Source organism: Nyctibius grandis, chromosome 8, assembly GCF_013368605.1.
Source record: "Nyctibius grandis isolate bNycGra1 chromosome 8, bNycGra1.pri, whole genome shotgun sequence".
Taxonomy (NCBI): domain Eukaryota; kingdom Metazoa; phylum Chordata; class Aves; order Nyctibiiformes; family Nyctibiidae; genus Nyctibius; species Nyctibius grandis.
The window spans coordinates 22,655,195-22,681,853 of NC_090665.1; the positions used below are offsets into that span (position 1 = coordinate 22,655,195).

At 36.2% G+C, this 26,659-nt stretch overlaps 1 protein-coding gene across 4 annotated transcripts in view; it reads left to right on the forward strand.

The window, feature by feature from the left end:
• The window catches only part of PIK3CB (phosphatidylinositol-4,5-bisphosphate 3-kinase catalytic subunit beta), a 138,843-nt gene that overhangs the window by 96,018 nt on the left and 16,166 nt on the right, over positions 1 to 26,659 (forward strand). For 3 of the 4 annotated variants that reach the window (XM_068406030.1, XM_068406031.1, XM_068406032.1), the window contains 13 exons: positions 462 to 687; positions 2,323 to 2,546; positions 5,265 to 5,447; positions 5,710 to 5,880; positions 6,774 to 6,851; positions 11,081 to 11,332; positions 11,902 to 11,998; positions 12,690 to 12,820; positions 16,025 to 16,078; positions 17,276 to 17,464; positions 22,703 to 22,824; positions 25,003 to 25,146; positions 26,067 to 26,166. In XM_068406030.1, coding sequence (XP_068262131.1) covers positions 462 to 687; positions 2,323 to 2,546; positions 5,265 to 5,447; positions 5,710 to 5,880; positions 6,774 to 6,851; positions 11,081 to 11,332; positions 11,902 to 11,998; positions 12,690 to 12,820; positions 16,025 to 16,078; positions 17,276 to 17,464; positions 22,703 to 22,824; positions 25,003 to 25,146; positions 26,067 to 26,166 — 1,971 coding nt within the window. The remainder of the gene's footprint in view (positions 1 to 461; positions 688 to 2,322; positions 2,547 to 5,264; positions 5,448 to 5,709; positions 5,881 to 6,773; positions 6,852 to 11,080; positions 11,333 to 11,901; positions 11,999 to 12,689; positions 12,821 to 16,024; positions 16,079 to 17,275; positions 17,465 to 22,702; positions 22,825 to 25,002; positions 25,147 to 26,066; positions 26,167 to 26,659) is intronic. The other variant, XM_068406033.1, reaches the window with a different exon arrangement.

Genomic DNA, 26,659 nt, shown 5'->3' on the forward strand with positions numbered 1-26,659 from the left:
TGTCTTGAGGGAGAAGGACTTTGAGAGGAAGCTATAGGAATGGATGGCAGAAAGTGATGGTTTGCTGGTCAGTGTCAAGAACGTTTGTCTCCAAAATCAGTGGAGTGCTTTGTGACTGTAGTGACAGCCGGGGGTCCTGCAGCGTTGCTGCAAATAGACTGTAATGGGTCAATCCCAGAGTAGGTGTCAGGATGAGGGTTAGTGCTGCCCTTCTCTCATCGCCTCATAGTACTTGCCCATATGTGCTTTTTACCTGTGGGATATTTATGCACACAAGTTGCTGCTTAAAAATCACCAAAGGGTAGAGACTACAAACAAGACAAAGTAAATATATAATGATATGTAGGGATAAAAATTAACCAAGTTAGTGAACGTGTTACCTTTATGTTCTTTTGGCAACATAAATGGAAATCAATGTTACCTTCAGTGCCGTAAGATATGTCTATGCTTTCTTGTTTCAGCTGTTATGGAAGCAGGCACATTCCTATCCACTCTTTCATCTCCTCCTGGAGATTGACTCTTACATGTTCTCATGCGTGAATCAGACTGCTGTACATGAAGAATTAGAGGATGAAACACGGAGACTTTGTGATGTTAGACCATTTCTTCCTGTGCTTAAACTAGTGACAAGGAATTGTGATCCAGGAGAAAAGTTGGATTCCAAAATAGGTGTCCTTATAGGCAAAGGTAATTACATTTAATTTTTTTGAAAAATGAGGGTCAACTTTGTTTTGTGTGAGGGTCTTAATGGGGCAGGTAAGAGTAGAAAAATAATTTAAAAAAATACTAATGATTAAGTATTTCCCTGACAGAATTTCCCTTTCTCAAACAAATACTGATGCAGTTTAAAAGAGTTTAAGTACTCAAGATGAAACATTTGAAAGTTGTTGAAAACTACTTTCTATATTGTATTTCGGCTCTGTATTGTATTACTACATCAATAACGAGCAAATTTTATCTTACCAGTGGAGGGAATAATCTATAATAGCATTACGAAGTGAAGGAAAGCATAATCCCTGAAAAGCGTTATCATAAATAGCCTAACAGCAAACTGGATACACAGAAGGAACTAGAAATTATTATGTTTTTGTTATACATGGTTTCTGAGTTGGTTAACAGTATGATTCTTGTTTTTGCTCTCAGTTGTGGCACTGATATTCAGCAAACAATGAAAAGCTATTTTTAAAGGTTTCACAGTAACTTGTTCTTGATGTTATTTCAGAATTTTCAGTTTTAAATCTACTCTGCTTGGTTATACAATCAAGATTGACAGGGTCATGTGAGGTCATACTTCTTGTTTTAAAACAATGCACCATTGTTAGCTCTTTTATAAAGACTGCAGGTTTTGTTTAGATTTCAGCAGTACACTGTCTGCCTATTTGTTAAAACTGACAATGGCAACAGTTAGCCAGTTTAACCATTCAGACATATTCTGACAGATTCTAAGATTCACATTCTTTCATTGAATATTTTGCTTATTATAGCTGTGTGAGATCCTTCCTTATGCAGCCCCTATTCTGTACCTTGGCAGTGGAAAAAACGTGTTCCTGTCTAAGCTTCTAAACTTAGTGGTTTGTTCTCCAAAGGTGTTCAGTGCTTTGTGTAATTTGGACAGTGTCCTTCAAAGTTCAGGAGAAAAGAAAGAAAGAAACACTTGCAGGCCCTGTACTGCCTGACGTAGCAAGAATCATAGCTTGTGTGGACTCTCCACTGTGTATTCTCTCTATATATTTTGGAAAAGGAACTTTTACTAGTCTTGGATTGGTTGAAATTTCAGTCCTGTCATTTTGACTTGAGTAGAAGATTTTAATCACAAGGAAAATTCAATAATAAGTTTATATATTTATGGTCCACTATCCTCCTTTTTGGCTTTAAAACAAATTTAAAAAATTATGTCATCTTTCTGTGGGATTTAAAAAAAAAACTTGCAAACACTTCTTCCCCTCTATGGTCTTTATGATGCATTTGCTGTGCTTTCTTTGCATTTGCTCTTGTGAGGAGAGACTTAAACTTTCCAAACTATCTTGAACTCAGGATGAGGTTGGCTTTTCTGTTTACTAGTGCTTGAGAGGCATTGGTTCTTGCTGTTTAAACTCTCATGCCAGGTTGCATGGGAATTGTGCAAGTAGCTTTGAAAGTCCACTGATATACAGGACAATGTAGAACCCAGCTCACTTTTGAGCACCCATTTGGGATGGAGTATCTGAAGAAAATCACTTATGTAACCTTAACTTAAAGATAATAAAAGTTTGAGTGGGATGGTAAATAGATGGGCAGTATTTGTAAAGGTATTTATCCTTTTGGTTGCTTGAATTCTTTCAGGTCTCCATGAGTTTGATGCCTTACAAGATCCTGAAGTGAATGACTTCCGAGCTAAAATGCGGAGAATCAGTGAGGAAAAGATTCAGTCGCTTGTGGGTCTCTCTTGGATGGACTGGTTAAAGCACACTTACCCACCAGAACAGGAACCTGTTATCCCAGAAAGCTTCCAAGATAAGCTCTATAGTGGAAATCTTGTAGTGGCTGTTCATTTTGATAACTGCCAGGTAGGAATGGTTGGTCATCACATTTCATGTACTGTTCTTGATCCCGATCTGAATTAGCGTGTGATTGATGAAAGATGTAAATGAAATAGAATTACTAACATTATGATGTTAGCTTTAAAATGCAAATTCTTTCACCAGGATCCTTGACTCTTGAAAGGAAGTGCTGACGCGAACCTACAGTTGCGAACTGAACTTCTAAAGTCAAATTACAGTTCTACCTCTAAAGTAAAAATATGCAACTTGTATATTCTATATTATTCCACGTAAATTTAAATGGAAAACACAATTTAGTGTTCTCAGGACTTTTTTTTGGCCAGCTGTTACTGTGTTGCTTTACCAGCATTCAATTTTAGGCTCAGGGATACTGGTGAATTGGGAGGCACCATATTCAAAAACACTTCTCTCCATGTGGGATTCATTGTTGAACATCTTTGGGGTTGATCTGCTAATTAGGTTGAGCAATACATTTTAAAAAGAGAAGAATTAGTATTCCCCATGCTAGACATGCATATAGACAAATAAAACACTAGCTGAGGGAGTTACCCTTTTGTTTCAGCTAACAAATAAGTAGCTTATTTTTTTATAAAAAAAACACTTTAGTTTTCCACCTAAAATAATTTAGCTTCAGTTTTTTGATGTTGAAGTTGCCTATGATTCTACTTGAGTCCAGCATTCCATTATTCATTTTTGCAGTAGTCGTTCTTTTGGATAACAATTGAGGGATCAGCATGGAAACCTTAAATCTCACAAGTGTGTAAATATATCAGGCTATATTTGGTGTCCGTTTTGACCCACATACTAGATACTGATTTTCTAATGATTCAGCTGATTTTATTTACAAAGCTATATTATTTCTGATACTATCTTTTTTAACTTAAAAAAATAAAAAAAATAAAAATTGGTAAAATAATATCTGACTCTGGGAACACTAAATGCAGAGGTGAATACTTAAATTTGGTCACCAGTAACACTAACTGATGTTGGATACGTAGGTGTTTTTATGACAAAAACTTTTTTCCAGTCCTCTTTGGGTTAGTTAGAGGACTTGTAGTTGTCCACGAGTGAGAATATCTTGTGTGCTTTTGATTAAGATATATGATAACAGTACAAAAGCAGTGCAGAAGTTCATGCTGGTGCAGAATGTATTTGCCTGCCACTGTAATAGCTTAGGCTGCTGACATTTCAAATGTTTCGAATGCTTCTGCTGCCAGTTCTTCAAAGCTGTTAACAGTTCAAATCCAAGCTGCTTTTTAGAGCAGTAAACTCTGTTCCTCCGGCTTTAACTACTTGCACTGAATATTAGAATCATCTCAGGAGAATTAAATAGGAAGGTGTGGAGACTGTTGTGTTCTTCCAGTAGGAAACGTTGCACGACAGAGTAAGGAATATTGAAATACTTTTTGTCTAGAATGTTGTGGTGTGAGCTGTAAAAGCTGCCTAATGTCTCTGGAGCAAGAGAGAGACTGATCCCCATTTGCTGTCACATATGTGTCAAGACCTACAATTTGGAAGTAAGGCAGCCATCAGAGAGCACCAGCTTCCTGGGAAGAAGAAATGTCATTCCTGTCTACCCACTACCCAGTTATGGTCGGAGAAGAAAGCTACCTCAGTTTGGCGGCTTTCTGAGAGGGGGAAGCTGTTGTGAACCACACAGAAACTGAGAAAAATAAAGAATTTTGCCGGACTTTACAGAGTTAGGTTTTTCCATTAGGGCAGATTGGGCTTGTTACCGGTAAACTTCTATATAACTAAAGTACAAGTTCAAAAGAATGTGAGCCAGGACAACACTTTCACATATGTAAATAACTGATTTTAGAATGCTTACATCTCAGGAGAGAGAGAGAGTGTGTGTGTGTCTGTGTAAATAAAAAACCTCAAAACAAAAAACCTGAACTTGCTGAATCAGCCTTGCAAATAAGCGTGTGCAGAGCATAATGGGATAGATTAAGGAGATGAAAAATTTCACAGAAGACCTTTTACATTAGGAACTTTAATCTAAATCTTTTATTTTAAATTTAAAAAAGAAAATAACCTCTTACCTTTACCTTTTTAGCATGCATCAAAATTAGAGAAAACTTTGGAAATATGTAGATAGCCTCTAAAAGTTTGATTAAAAATTTTCTTTGAAAATGCAGAGTCTTTTCCATATTGCATTCAGAATGCTACAGGTATTGGCTGCTACCCCCCTTTTCTGCACTCTCCAAATAAGATGGTGTTTTTTGTACATAAATCACATTAACAGTTTCTTTTGCTTTATGACTTGAAAGCTTTCTTCTGAGTACAGTGGTACCTAGAAAGAGGATGATTTGCTAGTGGCCAGAAAGCAGAAAAATTGACACATCTAGTACTAGCTAAATACCTTGAAATGCATGTATGATTTATTGCCTCCCTCATTCACATTCTAAAATACAAGCTTCTAGATCAATACCCTCATCTAGAAGTCTTTAAGTCACTGCTCAATCAATTAGATGAAGTTCTGTGTTCTTAAAGGTACTTCTGATACTATAAAAGTTTGGGAATTGACCATTTTGCAGCTTTTAGGGTGACTTATTGCTCTGATTGCGCTGAAGATGTAGACATTAACTGTAAGTGTTAAAATAAGACTGTTTTTAGCAGTTAAGTATTTCTACCTCTTGCATTGTGTACGCTACGATTTAAGCCTTGTACATCTGACTATGACAAGTTTGACATTCAGTATTCCTGTTTGTGTTTTGTTAGGATGTATTTAGTTTTCAGGTGTCTCCTAACATGAATCCCATCAAGCTGAATGAGCTGGCAATCCGAAAACGTTTGACTATCCATGGAAGAGAAGATGAGGAAGTTGATCCTGCTGACTATGTGCTGCAAGTTAGTGGAAGGCTAGAATATGTTTTTGGTGACCACCCATTAATTCAGTTTCAGGTACACAGAGCTCTTTGGAATTTACTGTAACAGTTCTCTGGTGTCTTGGCCAAAATTTGACCTTGCTTCCTGTGCCATTGGGTTATCAGCTATGCTGAACAGTAATACACTTCCTCCTCATGTCTGCAGCCCTCACCAACTGTAAAATACATGTGCACCATTTCCCTTGTATCTTTGTAATATATTGTTTGTTTTTCTAATTTGAAAGTTGCCGTAGAAATAGTCTGTTAGCTGATAACAACTGTTTTCCATGGGCTTCTAGTATATACGCAACTGTGTGATGAACAGGACTCTTCCTCAGCTGACTCTAGTTGAGTGTTGCACCATAAAGAAAATGTGCGAGCAGGAGATGATTGCCATAGAAGCTGCCATAAACCGCAAATCACCCAACCTTCCTCTTCCTCTGCCACCAAAAAAAACAAGAACAACAACTGTAAGTTGATGTAGAGAATATCTGATACCCAAAAGGAACAGTGACTTGTGGAATAGAAATTGCAATGCCTGGAATTTGTGCTACTACTACTGTTTTCCCGTGTAGGTCACCTGGGTCTGCTGGGAGCCTCCTGCTGTTTGTGGGAAGGTTTACATCAGAAATAGCAGACCTTGACAGTTTTTGAAACTTCTTACCTTCCCTCACCTCATCCATCCTCCTTCTCCCCCCACCATCTCCTTTCCATTGCTATTGATTCTACTTTTAATCACAGCCCAAGAGCAGGTAATAACCAGCACCTGGAGAAGTTACTGCAGAGAATCTGGATTCTCAGACTTCAGTGCAATGTGTAGGCTCCACTAGCTCGGGCAGTAGTGGTCTGTGAGCTCTTGTATTCACCCAGGTATCTTGCATGGTGTCACCACTTCAGTGATGGCAGCTTTTGCTGTAATATACATCTAACTTTTCTTCTGATGTGGTGCTTCATTACATTGCTAAACTTATGGCCTTATAGCACAGTTATAATTTACGTACTGTCATTCTAAGAAATGTAGACAGACTTTGCTCTATGACACGCCCTGTATATATTCAGAATGAACGATCACTTTGTGGGGTTATTCTGAATTGTCAGCAAGTAATACTCAATGTATTTTTTCACCCCCACCCCTCTTTCAGCTGAGTGGTTTTTCTAACTTTTTTTCCCTTTAGGACATCTTGTATGCTCTTGTAGTTATGATAACTAGTTTATTTTTTAAGGGTTCAGATTTATATTTTTTTAAAAGGCATCTTTTTTAGATTGTATTTATGACATTTTCTTAAAATGCTTAGCTTATAAAATAGCTTTCAATATGTTACATAGGTTAAGAATGATTTTGTGTCTTTGTTTCCCTTCTCAGAGCGTATGGGATATTTCCAACCCTTTCAAGATTATTCTGTTAAAGGGTAATAAACTAAATACAGAGGAAAATGCCAAAGTAAGTAACTGTGCCTAGTATCAGAAGACGTTCTGTTCATCATTTTAATGATTTTCAATGTTAGTGAACTCAAAATCATACAGATTTCAGTTCAGCAAAAGTGTAAGAATTTTTAGTTATTCCCAGTTGTATTGGTAGCATTGGTTAAAATCTTGCTTTATTGCTGAAGTATTGCTTTATTGTCTGAAGCGGGATATGTGCATTAGAACACTATCAGTGATCTTGGACAGTATGACACGAATGTTCATCTGATGCTTGATTTTTTTAAGATGGTATCTGTAAAGTACTGATACTGGTGTGAAATAAGCTTATTCAAACTAAGCTGTCATAAACACCTGACAAGCAGAAGTGGATTAAATGTTAAACATTTTTGAATGAAACATAAGGTATTTTTGTAGTCCAGAACATATTCTATGTGTGTCTAAGCATGGACTGCATGCTTCTATACAATCTGTCTTTTATTTTCTAAACATGCTGAACACAAAAAAACCAAGCTGTAGTATCACTTCCTGTAGAAATGTCCATGGCTGGGCTACTGGCTGTGTTACAGACCACAGGTTGTTAACACATGGGACCTTATTGCACAACTACTTTAAGACCTTACAAGACACTTGCCTGTGAGGTAGAACAACATTCATTTCCTTTATTTTGTTTGGCAATCAATAAGTTACATAGCCAGTCATGTGGATTAGGAGGAAATTCAATTAGCCATTGAAGTTTGCTGTTCTGATGCTTTATTCAGGATACACAGTGCATTTTTTTTTTTCTTTCAAAACTCTCGTTACAACTTCCTTGTATATGTACTACATTTTACTACATAGCTATGTGAGCCGTAGTTACAGTTTTACTACCTGAGACACTGTGGCTCTGGAAATAGATGTCTGCAAAAAACAGGCGTTTCCCTTTTCATCTAAACCATTATTTAGCTAGTTGTAATATCTTCTTAACTTTACATTCTGTAGACTTAATTTTTTTAAAAGAAAGGGGAAGAGAAAAGAGAAAGTGGATTCCAGAAGCAACATAGCTATCAATTTTTTTTTTTTTTTGATACTTAAAAGAAGTGAGCTTGGGTTAATTTCAGTATGCTTTTAGAGGAAAAAGAAAATACATTGATTGTAAACTTGAGAAGAAACAGTAAAAATTGACAATTCTTTGGTATCGGTGCCTGTGGACACTAGCTAAATCTTATTTAGTATTTTGAATGCTTTTTAGTCTTGAAAACTTTATAGTCCTGTAGTTACCCAAGAGCAAGAATGCATGTAGTAACCTTGCAAGCTTGTGCATGTTTCCCTGCATTGTCTGTCTACACTATTATGGAATTGTCACTATTGAGAACATATTTGTTTCCTAGTCCTGATTCTAAGGCTCTTTAATTCACTGCCATTGTTCTTTTAGTTTCATTGTGCTTTGGATCAAGCCAATATTCATCCATTTTTGCTGAAACCACCAGCAGGGTTCATAAATGCAGTGTTTGTAGTGGGAAACAAAACATGTGTCAGATGGATAGCGCTCCACTAATGTGAGCTGGATTGAGTATTTTCACCTAGAGCACAAGTGACTTCATTCAGCTAACACCCAATTTTTCAAATACGTGACATTTGAAATGCTTTTCTTTTTGTCTTGCTCTTTGGCTGCACCATCAGTACATAACTGTTTCATTAGTAAAAGGGGAGTGTCAGAATGAAGAGAATAAAATTAGGATCCAATCCCTTACATTAACAAGATTGGAAATCATAGAATTAATTAGAACTAGCCAAAAGGCAAGCAAAATAGCAATATGTTCCAACAATACAGTGCTTTGTTACTATCAGATTTTACTTGATCACTTATGCTTTTTATATTAATAAAGTAAAAGAAAAGTGAGGGAAGTGTGGTGGCATATAAAGTTATAATATCAGATGATAGCAAGTCAAAGAACAAGATTCAAAATTATGCAAATGTGAATTTAAACCCCTGGTTAAAAAAAAAGGCAGATTTTAGAATATTTACTGTTGCTGGTGTTAAAGCACAAGCAGATAGTACACTAGATATAATCATATTTCCAAAAGATATCTTAAAATCAGCAAAGGAACTTGATTATAAATTCCATTGAACATACAATGAATCTCCAAATGAATTAATAAAAGATCATGTGGTGAATTGCTTCAAGAAGGTTATGAACCAACTGACTTTTAATCAGTTCTTTGACATCAGCCACAGTATTTCCTTTTTGAAGAATATAAGGCTGCAATCTTTAATTACAGAGAAATAAGAAAAACCCCTATAAATGTAATCGTCAAGAACTTTGATTGTATATGTGTGTATATACCTATATGGTTACATATAGGTATGTACAGACATGTGTAGTTTGTGTACATTTAGATTTCCTGAGGTAAGATTACTTTGATGTGATCTGTTTCATGGATGTTCATGTTGCTGTTCTTAACTCGCAGTGGTTCACAGTGGTGAAGCTGTGCACACCAAAAATAGGTAACAGTGGGTTTTGAGTATTGCTGGGACTCAAGTGAGTGTAGTTTTCTAAACTGAACTTTTTCTGTCAGTGATGGATTGGAAATGAAATTGGGATTGTATAGATGTAAGTCAGTGAGTCAGTTTAATAATGGATGTGGCACCTATATGCCACCTATGGCACCTATATCAAGGAGTGTAACCCATAACAGTGTTCTCCAAGACCTAGTGCCTCTGCCAGTGCCTATGCTGTTACAGCAGTCTCTTGATCAGTGGTGGCAATTGTTTCAGAGAAGTCCAGAATGATCAGAATGGGTGTTATTTGGGGACCATCTGTTGGTGCTACTAATGCCTTCTCCAGGGATTATTCTGGGCTGAAGACAGATTTGCTCTCTAGCATGACTTCATTCAAACTGTATTACAGTTTGCTAGTGTCTAGTTTGTCTGAGCTAGTTTATGAGTGGAGAACTTTACCGAGCAGTAGCTGGTGTAGCCAAAAAAGAGGTATTGAGATTGGGACTGCTTCGATGTTGATAACACTGTTGTTTCTTTGAAGCAGGGAAAGATAGGTTCTCCTACAACAGATTTGTCTATGTCAGTTGGGAATTCAAAGGTGGATTATGTTTTATCCAAAACTGGTTCCAAATTTTAAACATTTTTGCCTTTCCCTTACAGTGCTCAGAAATAATATGATAGCTTAAAGGGAATGTTGGGAAGGTTGTTTGAGGAGTATAGGGGACCTGAAACATTAGTTCACCTGTTACTCATTTAACTGTAACACTGAGAACTTCTTTTTGGTGTTGACCAAAGGATGACTTTTGTGGGTTTTTTTCTCTCCATTTATTTATTAAACACTGATATTTTGGAAGGTCACCTGAAAGAAGCTGACATATTTCTCTCTTTGTTGTTTGCTCAGGCAACAAATATAAAGACCTCCGTGTCATTATTGTTGAAACTGTCCCAAGAGTATGGATACTTGGAAGCAGGCAGTTTTCTGTGTACATAACAGAAATGCAGAAGTGAGCCACATCTTAGCATTGACGTGTAATGTGTTTAATTTCAGTGCCAGTAACTCCAGCTTCATTCTCTTCTTGTCCTTCTCCTTTCCTGTCCCTTATTTTTATCTTTCAAGGTGGCTGGTTTTGTTAGTTTCTGGGTGCTAAAGACAAAACAGAATTCCCGAGAATTAGGTACATTGTTGTTGTTATTATTACGGGTGATTTCTGATGTCGGGGTCAGCAGTGTTCCCTCTGTACGTTTTAATAAACAGTTTAAATAAAAAATGAATTTTTTCTTAAGTGGGAAAAAAACCAAAAGTTTTCTCAATTAGAAGCACAAATTGGTTCTACCTGCAGATTTGAATTTGTATTCAGAAAACGTCTTACCTTTTTTGTTCTGCATAGTTGTTTCCTATGATTTCCTTCTGTATTAGGTATGTTGAGTTAGAAGCAGTTGTATATCCATATATTGTATTTGTTACTATAAATGAGTTCTTGTTATTATTAATAGTCATATGTGGTAATATAAATAATTCAGTACTGAATTCCTAGCCAGCTTTATTTAAACAAATATATTTTGATTTGGCCAGAAACATGAATAGCAAAGTAAAAAGAATTTGTTCTCAAGAATTGTTTGGTTCATTTTGAAACCTCAAAATTAGTGTTTCTTTAAGATATATATATATGCGTTTCATCAATATTTCTATATGTTCTGTGTAATATTCTGTGCAGAACTCTGTAGGTTCTGGGGCAAGCTTAAAATTTCTCATTTCTTTATTGCAGGTTCATGTTAGGGCTGGTCTTTTCCATGGTACAGAGCTCCTTTGTAAAACTATTGTAAGCACAGAAATATCTGGGAGAAGTGACCACGTTTGGAACGAAGTACTAGAGTTTGAAATAAATGTCTGTGATCTACCAAGAATGGCAAGGCTCTGCTTTGCCGTTTATGCTGTGATGGATAAGATGAAAACTAAAAAGTCAACCAAGGCGATGAATCCTTCCAAATACCAAACCATTAGAAAAGCAGGAAAAGTGGTAATTATTTCATTTGTTTTTCTTGAGTGTACCTCTGAATTATATAGAAATGAGTATTCAGAAGTCTTTCATTGTCCTCACTTCAGTGTTCAAGAACGCAAAATGAAAATACATCTGTTCTTTTTGATGTCTCTCTTTTTTTAAGAATTGCACATCTTGGTATGAAAACAACTTTTCATACTTCTCAGACACTGAAAAAGGCATGAAAATTTTGGTTGTAAGCCAGTTGGCAAATGGCTGTTTAAAGAATTGTATTTTAAAACGTCAGTTTTGTTCTGAACTCTAGATGAGTAGTGATTGGGAAAAGATGAAAAAAATAGCATCTAGGCTCACATTCAGAGAAATGTGTATTTTTACACTGGCAGAGCGACACCCTTAAAATTAGGTCTTGTCCTCAGTGGTACTGGAGTATATACTGAAAACTATGCGCGTGTTTATCTGCTTTTCCGAAAGTATCACAACCTTTAAAAAACCCAACCCTCTCAATTTTACTTACGTTGTAGTGCTTGCCGCATAGTAATGTTCACTGGCATCTTAAGTTTCCATATAAAAATTCTTTCCTTTAACAGCATTATCCTGTAGCCTGGGTAAATACCATGGTATTTGATTATAAAGGACAGCTGAAGAATGGAGAACTGGTACTGCACAGCTGGTCATCATTTCCTGGTAAAGTTTAACTTTTACGATTTGGATTTTAAATACTTGTAAGACTAAAGAAGAGTAGTATCAGATAGTAGGATATTTAGTGTTACCTGTTTTTAAGATGGAATTTACATTTCATATGGTTGCCTGTGCTATGCATCCTAAACTAAATAGATAGGCTATATTATATGTGACAATATTTGCGTCAGCAAAAAATGTGCATTAGAAATTTTTTAAGACTTCCTTCATTCAGATTGATTAGTAAGAGTGTCTGAAATCTCCTTGTCACTCTTCTTTCCATCCCGAGAAACCCTGTATGAACTTGGCTGTAGCACTGAAAGAAATCTGGCTTAAAACTCTCTTCTTTTTTCATACTATTTGATATAGAGGCAGTGTGTGTACTGGTTTACAGAAGCTGCAGATCTTACTGGGATTTGGTTCAATATAGGGATGTCTCAGCTTCCCTTGACTGTTATGTTTATTTTGGAAAGAGAATCAGTTTCTCATTGGGTGATAATCCAACATTTGTGAATGGAGGAGGTATGGGTAGTTTATGCTGGCAATGCAGTGCATTGTAGTAAAAGTGCTGTGCAGCAAAACATGCTTCTGTCCCTTGTATACAGTAAGCAGTTGCTTATTGCGTCTTTGCCTTCAGATTTTTTAATTTTAATGCATGCCTGGCCTATAATATTAATTGTTCTGTCTAATGTTTCAGATGAACTTGAAGAAATGTTGAATCCAATGGGAACTGTCCAGACTAACCCCTACACTGAAAATGCAACAGCTTTGCACATTAGATTTCAAGAATATTTAAAACAGCCTATTAATTACCCTCCCTTTGATAAGGTAAGGTATGACATAAAGAGCAGGTATGAATGCTTATGTGTAAATAGCTATTTCTTCTTTCCTTTCAACACTGCCTTTTCCACTGAATTCCTCACTTCCTACCTTGTGGTTAACATACTGCAGTTTTTTTTAAACTTGCACTGCGTGAGAGTGCTAGTGCTCTGACTTCAGGGTCCAGTTTTCTACAGATATGGATAACGATGTCTGTCTAGAAAAGGACGTGTGTATTTGGAATACACGTGGTAATGGCTGTAGTGTGAATGCTAGATAGCAAGGTGTTCACAAACCAGCAAATAAAGCTAAGACCAGGAAACAAATAAATAAAACAAGTGTTAAAACAGACAGCTAATGATGCATTGAAAAAACAAGGTTTAACTCATACATACATTAGTCTGAATTTTAGTTTTGGGGAAGTTAATAACCACTTACAGAAAATAGCCTTTTTCTTTTTTTTTCCCCCCAAGAGTTTTGCATCTTTGGGGAGCATGAACAAAAAGACGGAAACCACTGAGCTTTATCAGCTTCGTCAAAGAGGGGTTTTGGGTTTAAGGTTCATCAAAATGAAATCAAATAACAAGATAGTTTGTTTTGTTTTGATTTTGAGTTGGTGGGTTTTTTTCCCGTCCTTGTCAGCTCAGTACTTGTTCTTGTGTTAAAACAGCATTGGAAATGCTTTAAGAGCTAAAACAGTACTGACTAATTGCCTTCTTAATTATGGTTGACCAATTTACTCTTCATCCTGGACATATTGTCAGTTTTGTTAATGGTTTATTTGTAATGCTTTAAGTCTTTTGCTCACTACACTATATGTATTTAATTTCTAAAGAAAAAAGCTGCTTTTCTGTGCATATCACACCCATGTTAGGTAAAAGTATGTTTCTTCGGTAATTGCGTATTTGTTCTACCTCTGTTGTTCCTTTTATTTGTATCTGTGATACCAAGTTTTCAGTATGTTAAAGTGCTAGGGTGAATACAGAAAAAAGATTTTACTGAGTAAGTTACCTGCTGTAGAGACATTAAGGTAGTGTCTGATGGTTTTCCCCATCCCTTGTGACTTTGTTTGGATGCTGGCTTTTTTTTGTTTTGTGGCTTTGCCCCTTCTTGAACTGTACCTGAGAAATCCTTTGTATTGGATGGAGGAAAATCCCAGAGCATCTTTATAAAGTGATTGCAGAGCTGGTAATGAAACATTCATTGAAAGCATTCAACTTTGAGGAAATGCTACGAAATGGACTTTTTTTTCAGCAGTTCTTATTTTTTTTCCAGTATTTTTTGCTACTTGCAACTCCCTAGAGTTAAGAAACTGTTTTGCTATATCACTGGGAAAATCAGAGCTCTAAACTCTTTGATAATTCATTCCATTTCTGTGGATATACTGAAATTTCTCCCTTGGAAAAGAAAGTAAGATACCCAATCTCTGAAAGATTCTCCTGGTGAAGGTCCTGTTGAATCAGGAGTGACATTGTAGCTGATTGAATTATATCAGCTGAGAATCTGTTTTTCCAGGTTGTCTAGATGAGACTTGCTTGGTGTATGGCTGCTTCGAATTTTCCCAGTGATGTTGCTTGTTTCTGCCAAGAAAATGGAGAATCAGATGCCAAATCTTTATTTTAAGAAACATAATGTACAAAAATAGATGAATCTCTTTCATCGTAGCATCAATCCACTTGCAGTAAACAGGTGTTTGGGGCTGAGTGAGCAAAAGTGCCTTGACAATTGATAAGAAAACCATTGTCTAATGCAGGAGCCGTATATTGGGCTGGTTAACGCTCAGCGCTGCTGGCGCACTGAGGGTCTTGTCGTTCCCTTGAACAAAGCTGGACTTGCAGAAACTTTCACAGTTTATTTGCAAACAGAGTAACTCTAAAAAGCACAAGGAGGCAAGCATCAAACATAGAATTAGGACATGGTGGTTTTGTTTATGCATGTTTTCACGGGCAGTATGTAAACAAGCTTTGTAGCCAAGTAGCAGATATAATACATTATATTAATAAGCATTTCATACAGAGAAAGAAATAAAGCAGGTTAGTAGACCTTTTTAAGGATTTTAACTGCTGGGTATGTATACTCAGATTATTGTAATCTTTTGTTGTTTCTCATATTGCCTGAGTAAAGACAATGCAAGTCTTGCTGAATCTGTGTCTGGGGGTGGTGTTATATTCCTGGATGATGGGAGAGGCAGACCTCTGAGGGAAAGGAGATGGTGTAGCTCCTGAGACTTCTTTCTTAATTGATACTTCATTTTATGAATTGTTCCTCAAAGCAGCAACATCTGACAAGTGTAGATGCCCCTACCTGAGCAGTTCAGCTGGTCTAATTAACTTAGGCAGTCACCATTCTAACCCATCTCTGTTGGTTGCAGTAGTGTGCAGAATATCGTTTGAAGAACTGTATTTACATCTATACTTAACTACATATCATGATTTATTAATGAACTTCAAAAACTAACTAGAATGTTCAAAAGGCCAAAAAAAAAGGAGCAAGAATAACTTGGAGCTGAGCTTCTGGGGGAGTGTTGCTTTGCTGTTAACAAAAGTAGCAGTCCTTGTTCCTGAGGGTTGCTGTATATTAACTCGTGCTGAGAGCTTGTTGGTGGAATATTCACTTTATCATTAAGGGAGTTCTTGTTGGAAGCTGGTTGTTCATGAGGTTACACAGGGGAAGATCCTAGATTTAGAGAAGTAACTGGAAATGCTAATTGAGATCACGTGGGTGATCTGAGAGGATAGTGAAAGGCCTAAGTTTGTAGATTCATACTGAAATAGAGGGTGGAAGTGTGGCTCTGCGGGTAAGGGGTATGAGTCATGGAAGCAGTGCCCTTGAAAACAGCAGAAGTAGAGATGAGAAAGCAAAGGATAATTTACAGTTGAGGAATTGGTTTGCTGTATTGAAAAATAAGGAGGAAATGCAAACAGAAACAGAAAACAAGATGCTTTAGGGAAGGCTATTTAGCCCAGGAGCGGTGAAGAAGAAAATGGAAGTAATCATGAGCACTCCTATTTCTGATCTCTGTAGTCCTGCAGATTAGAAAAAGGGACACAGCATAGAAGTCCGTGTTATACCACTGTATATACAAAATAATAGTATTGTAATTATCTAAAAGACAGCAAAATTTCTTTATTGCTTCATTTCTATAGTATTTATTCTTTCAATGTAGTCAGATTTGGTTTTAAATCTAGTGTATTTAAAAACATCTTTTTGCAGATACTTGAAAAGGCAGCTGAGATTGCAAGAAGCAGTGACAATGCTGCAATGGCGGTAAGCATCTGTGAAAGACTATTTTAAAATTAATTTTCTGGGTTTTTTTTTTTAGTTTTTATCTTCTACATCAATCTAGAAAGACTTAAGTCAACTGCTCAAATAATGACAGTTCTACTGGCACTGTTTTCTTATGTAATTCACTTTGGTGAACTGCCTTAATTCAGGTATATATCCACTTTTTCCAATGTATCTTGGAGTTGACTGGTTTTGTCAAAAAGTATAATTGCTTTCCATACTCTGTGAATTTGGAACACAGCTAAGACTTACATTAGATCTGGAGCTGGAAAAGCATTCCCAGGCTACATAAAATATTGCTGGAAAATTGCTCAGTTTTATCAAGTATGATGATTTGCTTGATTGTCAGGTGTTTCCAAATAAGCACTCTCAAAAGTGGTCATTAATCTGTAAGAAGATGTTTCTTAAAGATGAGGATTATGTGCTCTTCTTGAGGAACTGGATAGTTCTAACTTGAGGACAAATTTTGAAAAGATCACCAAAATCTGAAGGCATTTTCTTTGTATTATATACAAAAATACAGAAGATTGCAATTTAAGATGGTGAAAGCACAGTGGGATCAACAGTAATAATAACTGCATTTTATATAAGAATAAAGCAGGTAATTGAAAAATCTGTCAGTTACAATAGCAAGTGGCTAAAGTGCTCAGGAGAAGTGAAAACTCACTGCTACTTTGGGTGCAAACAAGTTAGTGTACAAATAATTGTTTTAAATAGCAGCATACCAGCTTGACAGACCATGTGTTTGTATACTTAGCAAATGTACTTCCCTTTGGTTATTGTCGGAAAAGTATTTTTTTGGCTTTTAATTAAAAAAAAAAAAGTATATGTATATCTATTAAATTTGCTCACTTCAAAAACAAATGGAGACAGTATATGCATCCTGGACAAAAGTTCTCCGTGTTAGAGTTGGAAAATAGAAATATTGCCATCTAGTGTCATTAACTCTAAAATTCAGTTACTTTGTCAGGAACTTCTGTACACTGAATTTTGAATTTATTAGTTACAGTTCTTATAGCTTAAGAAATGTAAATTCTGAAAGAAGGGCATGGTAGTCATTCCCCTGTGTTTCATGAGTTTCGTCTGGTGTCCTTCCTGGTGTAGGATTTCTGGTATTTGAGCTAAAATATAAGAATCTTACTGAATATATCAAAACACTATGGATTTCTCATTTTCTAGGGTCGAGGTGGTAAGAAGTTTTATGTTGTGCTCAAAGAAATAATGGAAAGAGATCCTTTATCTCAGCTCTGTGAAAATGAAATGGATCTTATTTGGACTTTGCGATATGACTGTCGTGAAAATTTTCCACAATCATTGCCAAAACTGCTGCTCTCTTTAAAATGGAACAAACTTGAAGATGTTGCTCAGGTAAGGGAAGAGGCAATGATGGTGGGGAAAAATGCTGGAGTCAAATGAGTAAATAGGGTTTCTTTCCCAAGTATAGACATTTTGAAATGGTACTATTGTATAAACCAAAGTTTGTTGTATACCTTCTGTGGCCTGGACACATGAGCAAGAACTTATTATCTTAAAAAAACAAACCCCAAAATGCATTTTAGAGGTCCTCTGAATGATGAGAAAAGCACAGTAATTATTTATACAGGCTAATTTTACAATCTTGTGCACAACTTTGATCTTAAATACAAGGAATTTCACAGAATCACAGAACTGCTTAGGTTGAAAGGGACCTCTTGAGATCATCTAGTCCAACCCCCGTGCTCAAGCATGGTCAGCTAGAGCAGGACTGTGTCCAGCTGAGTTTGGAGTATCTCTACTGATGGAGACTCCACAGTCTCTCTGGGCAACATGTTACAGTGTTTGACCGCCCTCACAGTAAGAACTTCTTTTATAAGGTTATTATATATATATATAAAAAAGTAGTTTAAGTTTGGAAATCAAGATCTGAAATAAAGCTTCTTATAAAAATTGTTAAACTGCTCAAAGACTAGAAAAATTCACATCTCAGACTGGGAATTAAACCGCATTGAGGCAGACATGATTTTTCAAAGAGATATGATACCCACTAGTGGTACAAAATACTTCATTCTCGTCATGTGGACTGTTTGACCAAATAGGGTCTCTTTAAAGTAACTGTAAGTAATTAAGGACTTGAAGACTGGTGCTGTGATACATGATTACATATTCAGTCAAATGGTGTCATTTGTTTGCTGTACAGATGTGCAAGGTTATTCTACTGTACTGCAAAGAAGGTGGTGGAGCTGCCTTTTTCTGTATTTACCCTGATAGAATCTAGGTCTTGTGATGCTTTTTGGGAATAGGTGGAATCTTGATATAGGAAAAATTATATGAGTTTATAGTGAGACCATTCCTGCTCGACAGACTGACTTTAAAAGAAATAAAATAACAGATCCCTGAATTTGTATAGAAGCTTTTTAGTCTGGTTGTGTACAGAGCAGGCTGGGCAAAACTATGAAAGTCTGGCTGGTGTTAACGAGCACAGTGCTCACTCGAAGGGGTGAACCCAGACGTTGTGGTGTTCATCTGCTTATCCTGACGGAATTGCACGTTTAAATGGTGCTCAACTTCTTGCAGACTGTTACACTGAGATAATATTTATGTCTTCCCATGAGTCTCATTTTTAAAATTTTAAACTGAAATTATTTTTTTCATTTTTAAATAATTTTGAGCTAAAAAGCATTTTCTATGAAGGATTGTGACTGATAGCATAAATTTCTATTCTAGCTGAGTCTTCTGACCTTTGCCTGTTACAAGCTAGGTGTTCTTGGAAGAAAAGGAAACCACTCCATGAAAACTTGACTTCCATCTATTCATCATGTGATTTTTGTGATTATCCAGTCAGTCAGGATCTTAGTTTGCTTCCAGCGTAGAGTTTATTTTCTATTACATCCTTCCTACCAGCTAGATGTGTATGTTCTGTGACATAAAAATAAATGGAATTTCTTCCTAGCTTATTGTCCGAGGCACGAACACTACACTAACAAATGTAGCACCCACATATTCCTTGCTCACTTGTATTCTTTCACATGCAAAATCCTTTGTTCCTTAGTAATTCCATTATGTGCTTCTGAATTTATTGTTCATTATCAAAAGTTATCTGGAAATCAGGTATTTGTTTACTCATTAAAATACGTGAAGGAACAGGCAATTCTGATTGCTTGCTAGGGTCTCTGAAACATGGCCTTTGGTAGCAGAGTTTTCAGAAGTTATTTGGAGTATGGGTAGTAGCTGACAGCTCGAAGTCCTTTAAATTTAGGAATATTAAATATGTATTAAGCATTTTATTTAAACAGATGGCTGAAAATACGTAGTCATCTTGCTTGTTACTGTGTACTTTCTGGAAGGAATGTAGTATTTATGTTTGCTGATGTACAGACAAGAGTGTGGTTTATATTTTAATACTGGTTTTGGCAGCAAGAATAGTCTATCTGAAAAATGAGATCTTATCCTTAAACATGCCAAATATTTCTGTAATACATAGACATGTAAGTATTCCCAATGACTTACCTTTGCAGGTTATGCAACACAACCTCATGAATCTTATAAATTCCAAAATTAGCAGGACTCATAAGTTACCTTATATAGTACTTACTGCTACAACATGCATGCTGTGATACTAGAAGGTTTTTTAATGCCTATTGTTAGCTGTAAGTATTTCAGTAAAAGTCTTGGTGCTCAAGGCAAAAAGTTTAAAAAAAACAAACAAACACAAAACAAAAACCAAAACAAAACCCAACCAAACGCCAGCTGTTTATAAGAAAAATGAACTAAATGACTATATTCCTGTTTCTATTAATGCAGCTCAAAAGTAGTAAGGGGTTTTTTTTTAGAAATGGAGTACTATATTTGATTGTAGACCGTTTTAATCTATTAGTTCAGTGATCCATAAAGTTATGTACAATAGATTAAAGCAACTTCCAGGTATTATTTACCATGCAGATTTCATCCAAACTCTCATTGTATTGCTATATTTTAGTAGAACAGCTGCACTGAAGGAATTCTGGAAGCGTTTGCCTTTACTGCTGCCATAACCTTGTCGCTCAGCATAGGAGTAGGGTGGCAGAACTTGTTAGCAGAATTCACAGGCAGTATTTATTCTCAAAGTAGAACCTAGCCATTATTTAAAAAAAAAAAAATCCACTCACTTTCAGTGAAGTGACACCATCATTAATGAGAACTAGAGAAAGGACAGCTGACTTTTGAAATACTTGAAATAACTGGAATACAAATACCAGCCTGTGCTTAATTGTATTGTCTCTTATAGTAAACTTGTCTTGTTGGGAAAGAGATTGTGGTTATTTCTTTATAGAAAAAATATTGATACGCCAAGGCCAAATGTGAGTTTTCTCTAAACCTTTAGGTTGTTGTTGAAAACTGAAGTTCCTCATTTTCTCACAGCTTGTCAGGAGTTGTTGCAAACGGTGCGAGAGAAGTATGCAGTATTTCGTGTGTGCAGCATTTTAACGTCTTTGATATTGCAGAGAAATTTTAAGAAGTTGAAACACATTTTGAAATGTAAAATTTCTTTACAAATGAGATGTACTTGGAAGTTCTGCAGAGTTACCTCTCTGTTGCCAAAGCAGATGAGGGCATTTCATGGTGCAAGTTTCTTTTGTCCAAACGCAACAAGTATTTCCGATATCCTTTCACCTGCGCTTTTGCGAAGCGTGCAACGCGCCTGGGATGTGAAGCTAGTTGGAGCGTACTTCTCTCTTAATAAAAGTTCCAAGGCAGAATGTGAACAGGACAGTAGGTATTTGGGGAATTTTCTTGGCCATTTCATAGGTCCTCTAGGTCTTGCTATTCTAAGCTCATATCACTTAACATTTTCACATTGTAATAACCTCTGAAATAATTTCAGCAAAGTGAGGAGGTCTGTATCTTCAAATAGTTCATGTACATGCTGTAGACAATGACTTTCAAAATTCATTGCCTGATACATGAGGCGTGTAAAGCTGCTTTGACTCATCTTTGCAGACTGTATTTCAGGTTCTCCATTCACTTTGATAATTCATTATTAATAAAATGTTTCTATAGTTTTGTTGGTTCTGCACCAGGTTGTCTAGAAGTTCTGATACATTTATTTTGAAGTTTCTTACTGTGTGTCTGACAAGCGTAGCTGCTGCTTGCATTTTCAACATCTGTTTTATGGTATTAAGTATCTGCTCAGTATTAGTGTTTCTTTCAGAATTTCAGTACAAGTATTCATGATACGTAAGTGTTGATGGCTCTAGTTCTTCCTGACGTAAGGACTGGTGTCGTTGACCCTCACTGGGCTATGGATTGAATAGGTTTTTGTGTGTATATTTCTGTGGGATTATGAGGTCTATATTTTAAAACATGTTTAATTTTACTTCATATCATTATGAATCTTGCATGTGTCTAGACCAGTATTTGACATGAAAACAGTTTAATTGATTCTTTCCTCCTTCTGGAACTGCAGCATGGCCACTGGCTTTGCATTGTGATTGCTCAGTGCCCATTTCTTGCCTTCTGAATTTCACAGAACTGCATAGATGAGCCAGTGCAGAATCTGGCCCCCTGGATCTTTAAATAGTGTTATGAACATGCCCGTTAAATGCAGGCTGAGACTATGAACTCATACGTGTTTGTCATACTTGAACTGGAAGCATTAGTTGAACTATGACATATAATAGAAATAGAGATTTTTCGCTGTTGGTGTAAAAAGATTACTGAATCAGGAGGAAAAGATGATCTTCCTAATCACTCAGATTTTATAACTTGCTATTTAAATAAGAAGTACCTGTACTATTTAATTTGTAGGAAAGGATATTTTTATCATGAGTTATGACTCATTCCCACAGAGAGGAAAAATCTTGTGCTGTTGATGCACTGCATTTACACATTCAAGCTTGTTTATTTCAAGTAATAGTGTACTGTTTCAGTCATACAACTATATACATATTATTAAAAATATACTTTCAGTGGGCAACTTCGTTAAACTGCAGTAAAACCAGTTTATTTTATGGGACCTCTAGGTGTTGTTGTTCTTAGTAGTCCAAAATAGTACACTAGTGGTTTCTGTAATTTTTTTCCAGCACATCATTGTCTTCAGTATTGGGAATTTTTTTTTTTAATATCTAACCTGAATCATCCTTTTTGCAATTTAAGCTCATTACTATTCACAGTGCGTGTGGGAAAAGGCTCCATCAGTTGAAGTGCATAAAAATTTTTGGTAAAGATATCTCTCAACAAAAACCTTCTTTAATTTTTTCTTTTTAAATGGAAAACTTTTCCATTACCAAAAAGTTTATATATTTATGAGAGCATTTACAAAACATTATCTAAATGTTATTGAAACTCTGTTTCTAAAACATATATATCTTGGGTTACCTAATTTTTGTTTACTGTGCATTCTGTCTATGTGGAAAGAAACAGATTTTTCAGACTTAAGTGTGAGTAAGACCCGATGCCAAAAAAATAATCCGGATCATTTTAAAGAGTAAGAAATTTAATCAGAAGTGGGCTTGCTTTCCCCGAATTATTTCTCTCTCTCTGTGTAACCTCCTTCTGTTAGTATGAATGCTTTTATGGGCCGTTATACCCATCTGTTTTCTTACATAGTTACTTTACCTGTAACCTCTAATAGTCTTTGTTTTAAAACAGCTTCAGGCTCTCCTTCAGATATGGCCCAAGCTGCTGCCTAGAGAAGCATTAGAATTGTTGGATTTCAATTATCCAGACCAGTACGTCAGAGAATATGCAGTGGGTTGTTTAAAGCAAATGAGGTGAGTATGTTGTATTACATCACCATGCAAGGTTTGCTGGGGTGAAAAACTGCGTTCTGCTTGTTTATAGGGGGAAAAAAACCCAAAGAGGAAAGATTTAAACACACTGCCTGCTGTGGATAGATGGCCAAATAAAGCAGGCTAATTTCTAGATAAGCACATTGGCAGCCAAATAAAACATTCTTATTCTGACATCTTGTATTCAATGATTATTATTTTCCATGTTGCTGAGAGAACGCCCATGTGCCTTTGTCCCAGAGGGGGGTTATGTGTTCACTCCTTCCTTGGACAAAGAGAGAGCAAGACAGTGTGAGATTTTTTTAATAACAAAGGGAGAAAATATAACAATAGTTGAATTATATAAAAACTGCCATCCGGCCACCTCACACTCCGAGTCACGTATTGGCTGTATTGTTTAATAGAAATATAAGCTGTATAATAAATATAATATATATTAATTATATATAATTATAATTATATATAATAATTTATATATGTTATAATTATAATTATATATATATAATATATAATAAAAAAAACAGAGGATTACTGATTTGTTTGTTCTTCACAGTAGGCTTCGCCATCTGCAGTTCTTCCTTTATCGCATATAATTTTATTCATCACTGTAACCTAGAGCAAGATTTGTATTATATTATCATTTGAAGCATCACTGCATAGTTCCTGTCCTTGAATTCTAAATTCTCTGTGGTGAATAGTTTAATGGTGAATTTTTTTAATGGTTAAGGCTAGACTTTTGAGGTATAAAGAAAAATAATATTTTGACTTCTTTCAAAAGCAAACAAGCAATTTAGCTGCTGGGCTATCCTAGTAATACTGAATTGTTACATCTGGAATTATTTCTAGAATTCTTAGTTCTGGCTCTGAAGCAAAATCGTGTTCAGTTGGGTGTCAGAAATCAATTTTCAACTTCTTTAAAAAGTCTGATGAAGGCAGCTGGTAAAACTGTAACCTAAAGGTGATCCTAGTATCTGAAATAAAAAAAATAGGCAAAACCGAATACAACACGTCATAATTGAAAGCTTTTACCAAGTTACTGAAGTTTTTCAGAGTAAGATGGAGAGAATGAAAGAATTCAGTGTTTGTACCTCTGAAGTCTTCAAGTGAGGGACAGAAGAATTTCTGCTCTTCTCCTTCCATCTTAGGCAGAGAATTGAATTCTGCAGGCCTTTTAGAAGAGAGAAGATATTCGAATGTAAGAAGTCAAGGAATGTTCACGTTTGTTTTAGAGTAACATAATTGTCAAGTGTGAGAGGGTTTTCTTTGGGAGGGGAATACAGGATTTTATAGAAAATTACTGGAATAATTTTATTATGTCAGAATATTACTTAAAGTAGTTAATTAGCATAGAGGCTTTTCAAAGGTGTTTGTGAACTGTGATGAAATACTTAAATTAGCACTTCTGAAGGAAGAGTAATTTGGGCACTGTTTGGTTTCTCAAAGATGATGTACTTTTTCTTATCCTCTAAAAGCCTTCTTGTTGTTGGTATGATTTAAAAAACCAAACCAAACCAAACACAAAACCCCCAAACAAAACATTCTGGCTAAATGGATCCCTTTGTAGGTGCATCTTAATGAATTAACACCTGTTAACTGACAGGTAGTAACTTTAAAGACACATTAATTGAATTGCTTCCAGTGGAATGACTGCTCTTCTCCCCCTTCTTTGTTAGCTGAGTGGCTTTGATAGGTATATGCAATTATTCTCAGCTGTTGTCCATGCCCACTGCAGCTAACTGCTAGGTGACAAGGGATCTTTATGCGGTTCCAAAGGTCCAGCTCCGCAGTCAGAGGTTGAGTAGTCACAGGGAGCCAGTGTCCAGTCTGAAATAATTTGAAATAATTAATCTGGGTACTTAACCTACCACTCAGGCCGAGATCTTGATCTTGTAAAGGCCCATGACAGAACATCAGGTTTTTACTTAGAGGTTTGAGGGCCTTAAGATTCTGTTAGAGATATAACTTACTGATGAATTGATCCACCTGCAATTGCACTAAGTTGTGTACTATTGTCCTCCTCTATGCGACTGAACAATTAGGGGACACTCTTGCTATTGAAACAAATCTGTCATCGCTGGATTTGTCATAGGCGTGTGAATTTGTGGAATATCATTCATCTAGTTACTCTGTTACTAACTGCTTTTATGTACCTCATTCTAGTGACGAAGAGCTCTCTCAGTATCTTCTTCAACTTGTGCAAGTTCTGAAATACGAACCTTTTCTTGATTGTGCGCTCTCCAGGTTTCTATTAGAGAGAGCACTCGCTAATAGGAGAATAGGACAGATGTTGTTTTGGCATCTAAGGTAGGAGTTTTTCCCTTATGTCTTTCTGAAACGATTGAGCCTGATTGGACTTTCAAATAAGATTTGTTGAGGGTTTTTCTAAATGAGCCATTATTGTCGTCCCCTATGAGTCCTCTTTATATTTCTTTACCTTTGGCATTTATAGATCAGAGCAAGCCTATAAGTAAAAATATATTACAGTGGTTTGTAATCTACTGTTTGATGAAAGTATTCCAAACTGCATTCAGCTCTAACTATCTGATAGGTTTGTATGTAACCTTAGTGTTTGTTTTGGCTGTGCGCAGTAAAAGTACAATATTTATACCTCACTGGTCATCAAAAGTAGCAATGATACATGACTGGTTTCATGAATGGCAGAATCCTTGCAGAATGAACTATAGGTTGATTCTGTCTTCAAAATACAATTTATTTTAATATCTCTAAATAAAAAGAGCAAGTACTACATGAAAATGTTTTGGAGGATAATTGACTTTGATATAAGGTTCAGTGGTTCATTTCAAAGCGTTCCCCCTCAGGCAAATTCTGGCTTTTCCCTTACAAAGATTTGAGAATAGGTGGTTTATCATCAGCCCCAATTGTCAGTAACATCTTCTGTGACTTACCAGTACTACTTTCTTGAATAAAAGGTGTTCCTGAAAACAAATATCCTATTGCTACCTCTTGACATTACTGCCTCCAGAACAGTCCTAGACCTTGAAATAAGTGGCATGCATTGAAACCAGCCAGTCCTCATAGTCTTCAGCACATAAGTGTTCTGTTATTTCTGAAGTATCCCTCGTTGTTTTATCTACGTGACCGTGAGGTGTTTTGGTGTTTGGTTTTTTTTGTTTGTTGTTTTTTATTTTTCTAATTATTTTAATGACTTGAAGAATGCTAATCGGCAAATGCTGTGGTCTGATGAGAAGCTTTTCTTTTTATAGGTCAGAGGTTCACATACCTGCCATTTCAGTACAGTTCGGTTTGATACTTGAAGCTTACTGCCGAGGAAGTGTTGCTCATATGAAAGTGCTTGCTAAACAGGTATAGACTTCCCTTCTCCTTTAGTCCTTGATGTATCCTAGCTTGTAACTCAGATACGTACTCCATTGCTCCTAGGGGGCACGTTGGTTACCTTGACAAAGTCCATCTGTTGGGGAGCCGGGAAAAGAAGGACGCATGGGTGGGACAGAGAAATAGGAGGGCTAAATAGATGGATGACGGAGCAGTCCTCACTGGCACAGAGAGCAGCTGGTGCTGTGGGGCCTCCGAGGTAGGGACCTGTTTTTGTAGTGTTGTGAGATGTGCGAGATACTTTCAGCAGTACGCATATATTCTGGATGGAACAGTAGACTGTCTGGATTATTAACTGAAGAAGGGGTTTGAAGTAAACCAAATACTCATTTTAGTGTTAATGTAGATGTGCTGTTTACAAGGGGGGAAAAAAAGAAAAGGAAGAGAGATGTGTTTACTTTTAGATACACTAAAAAGTGTCTCAGCAGATCATTAAGTGACACGCAGAAATCATGTTTGAAGT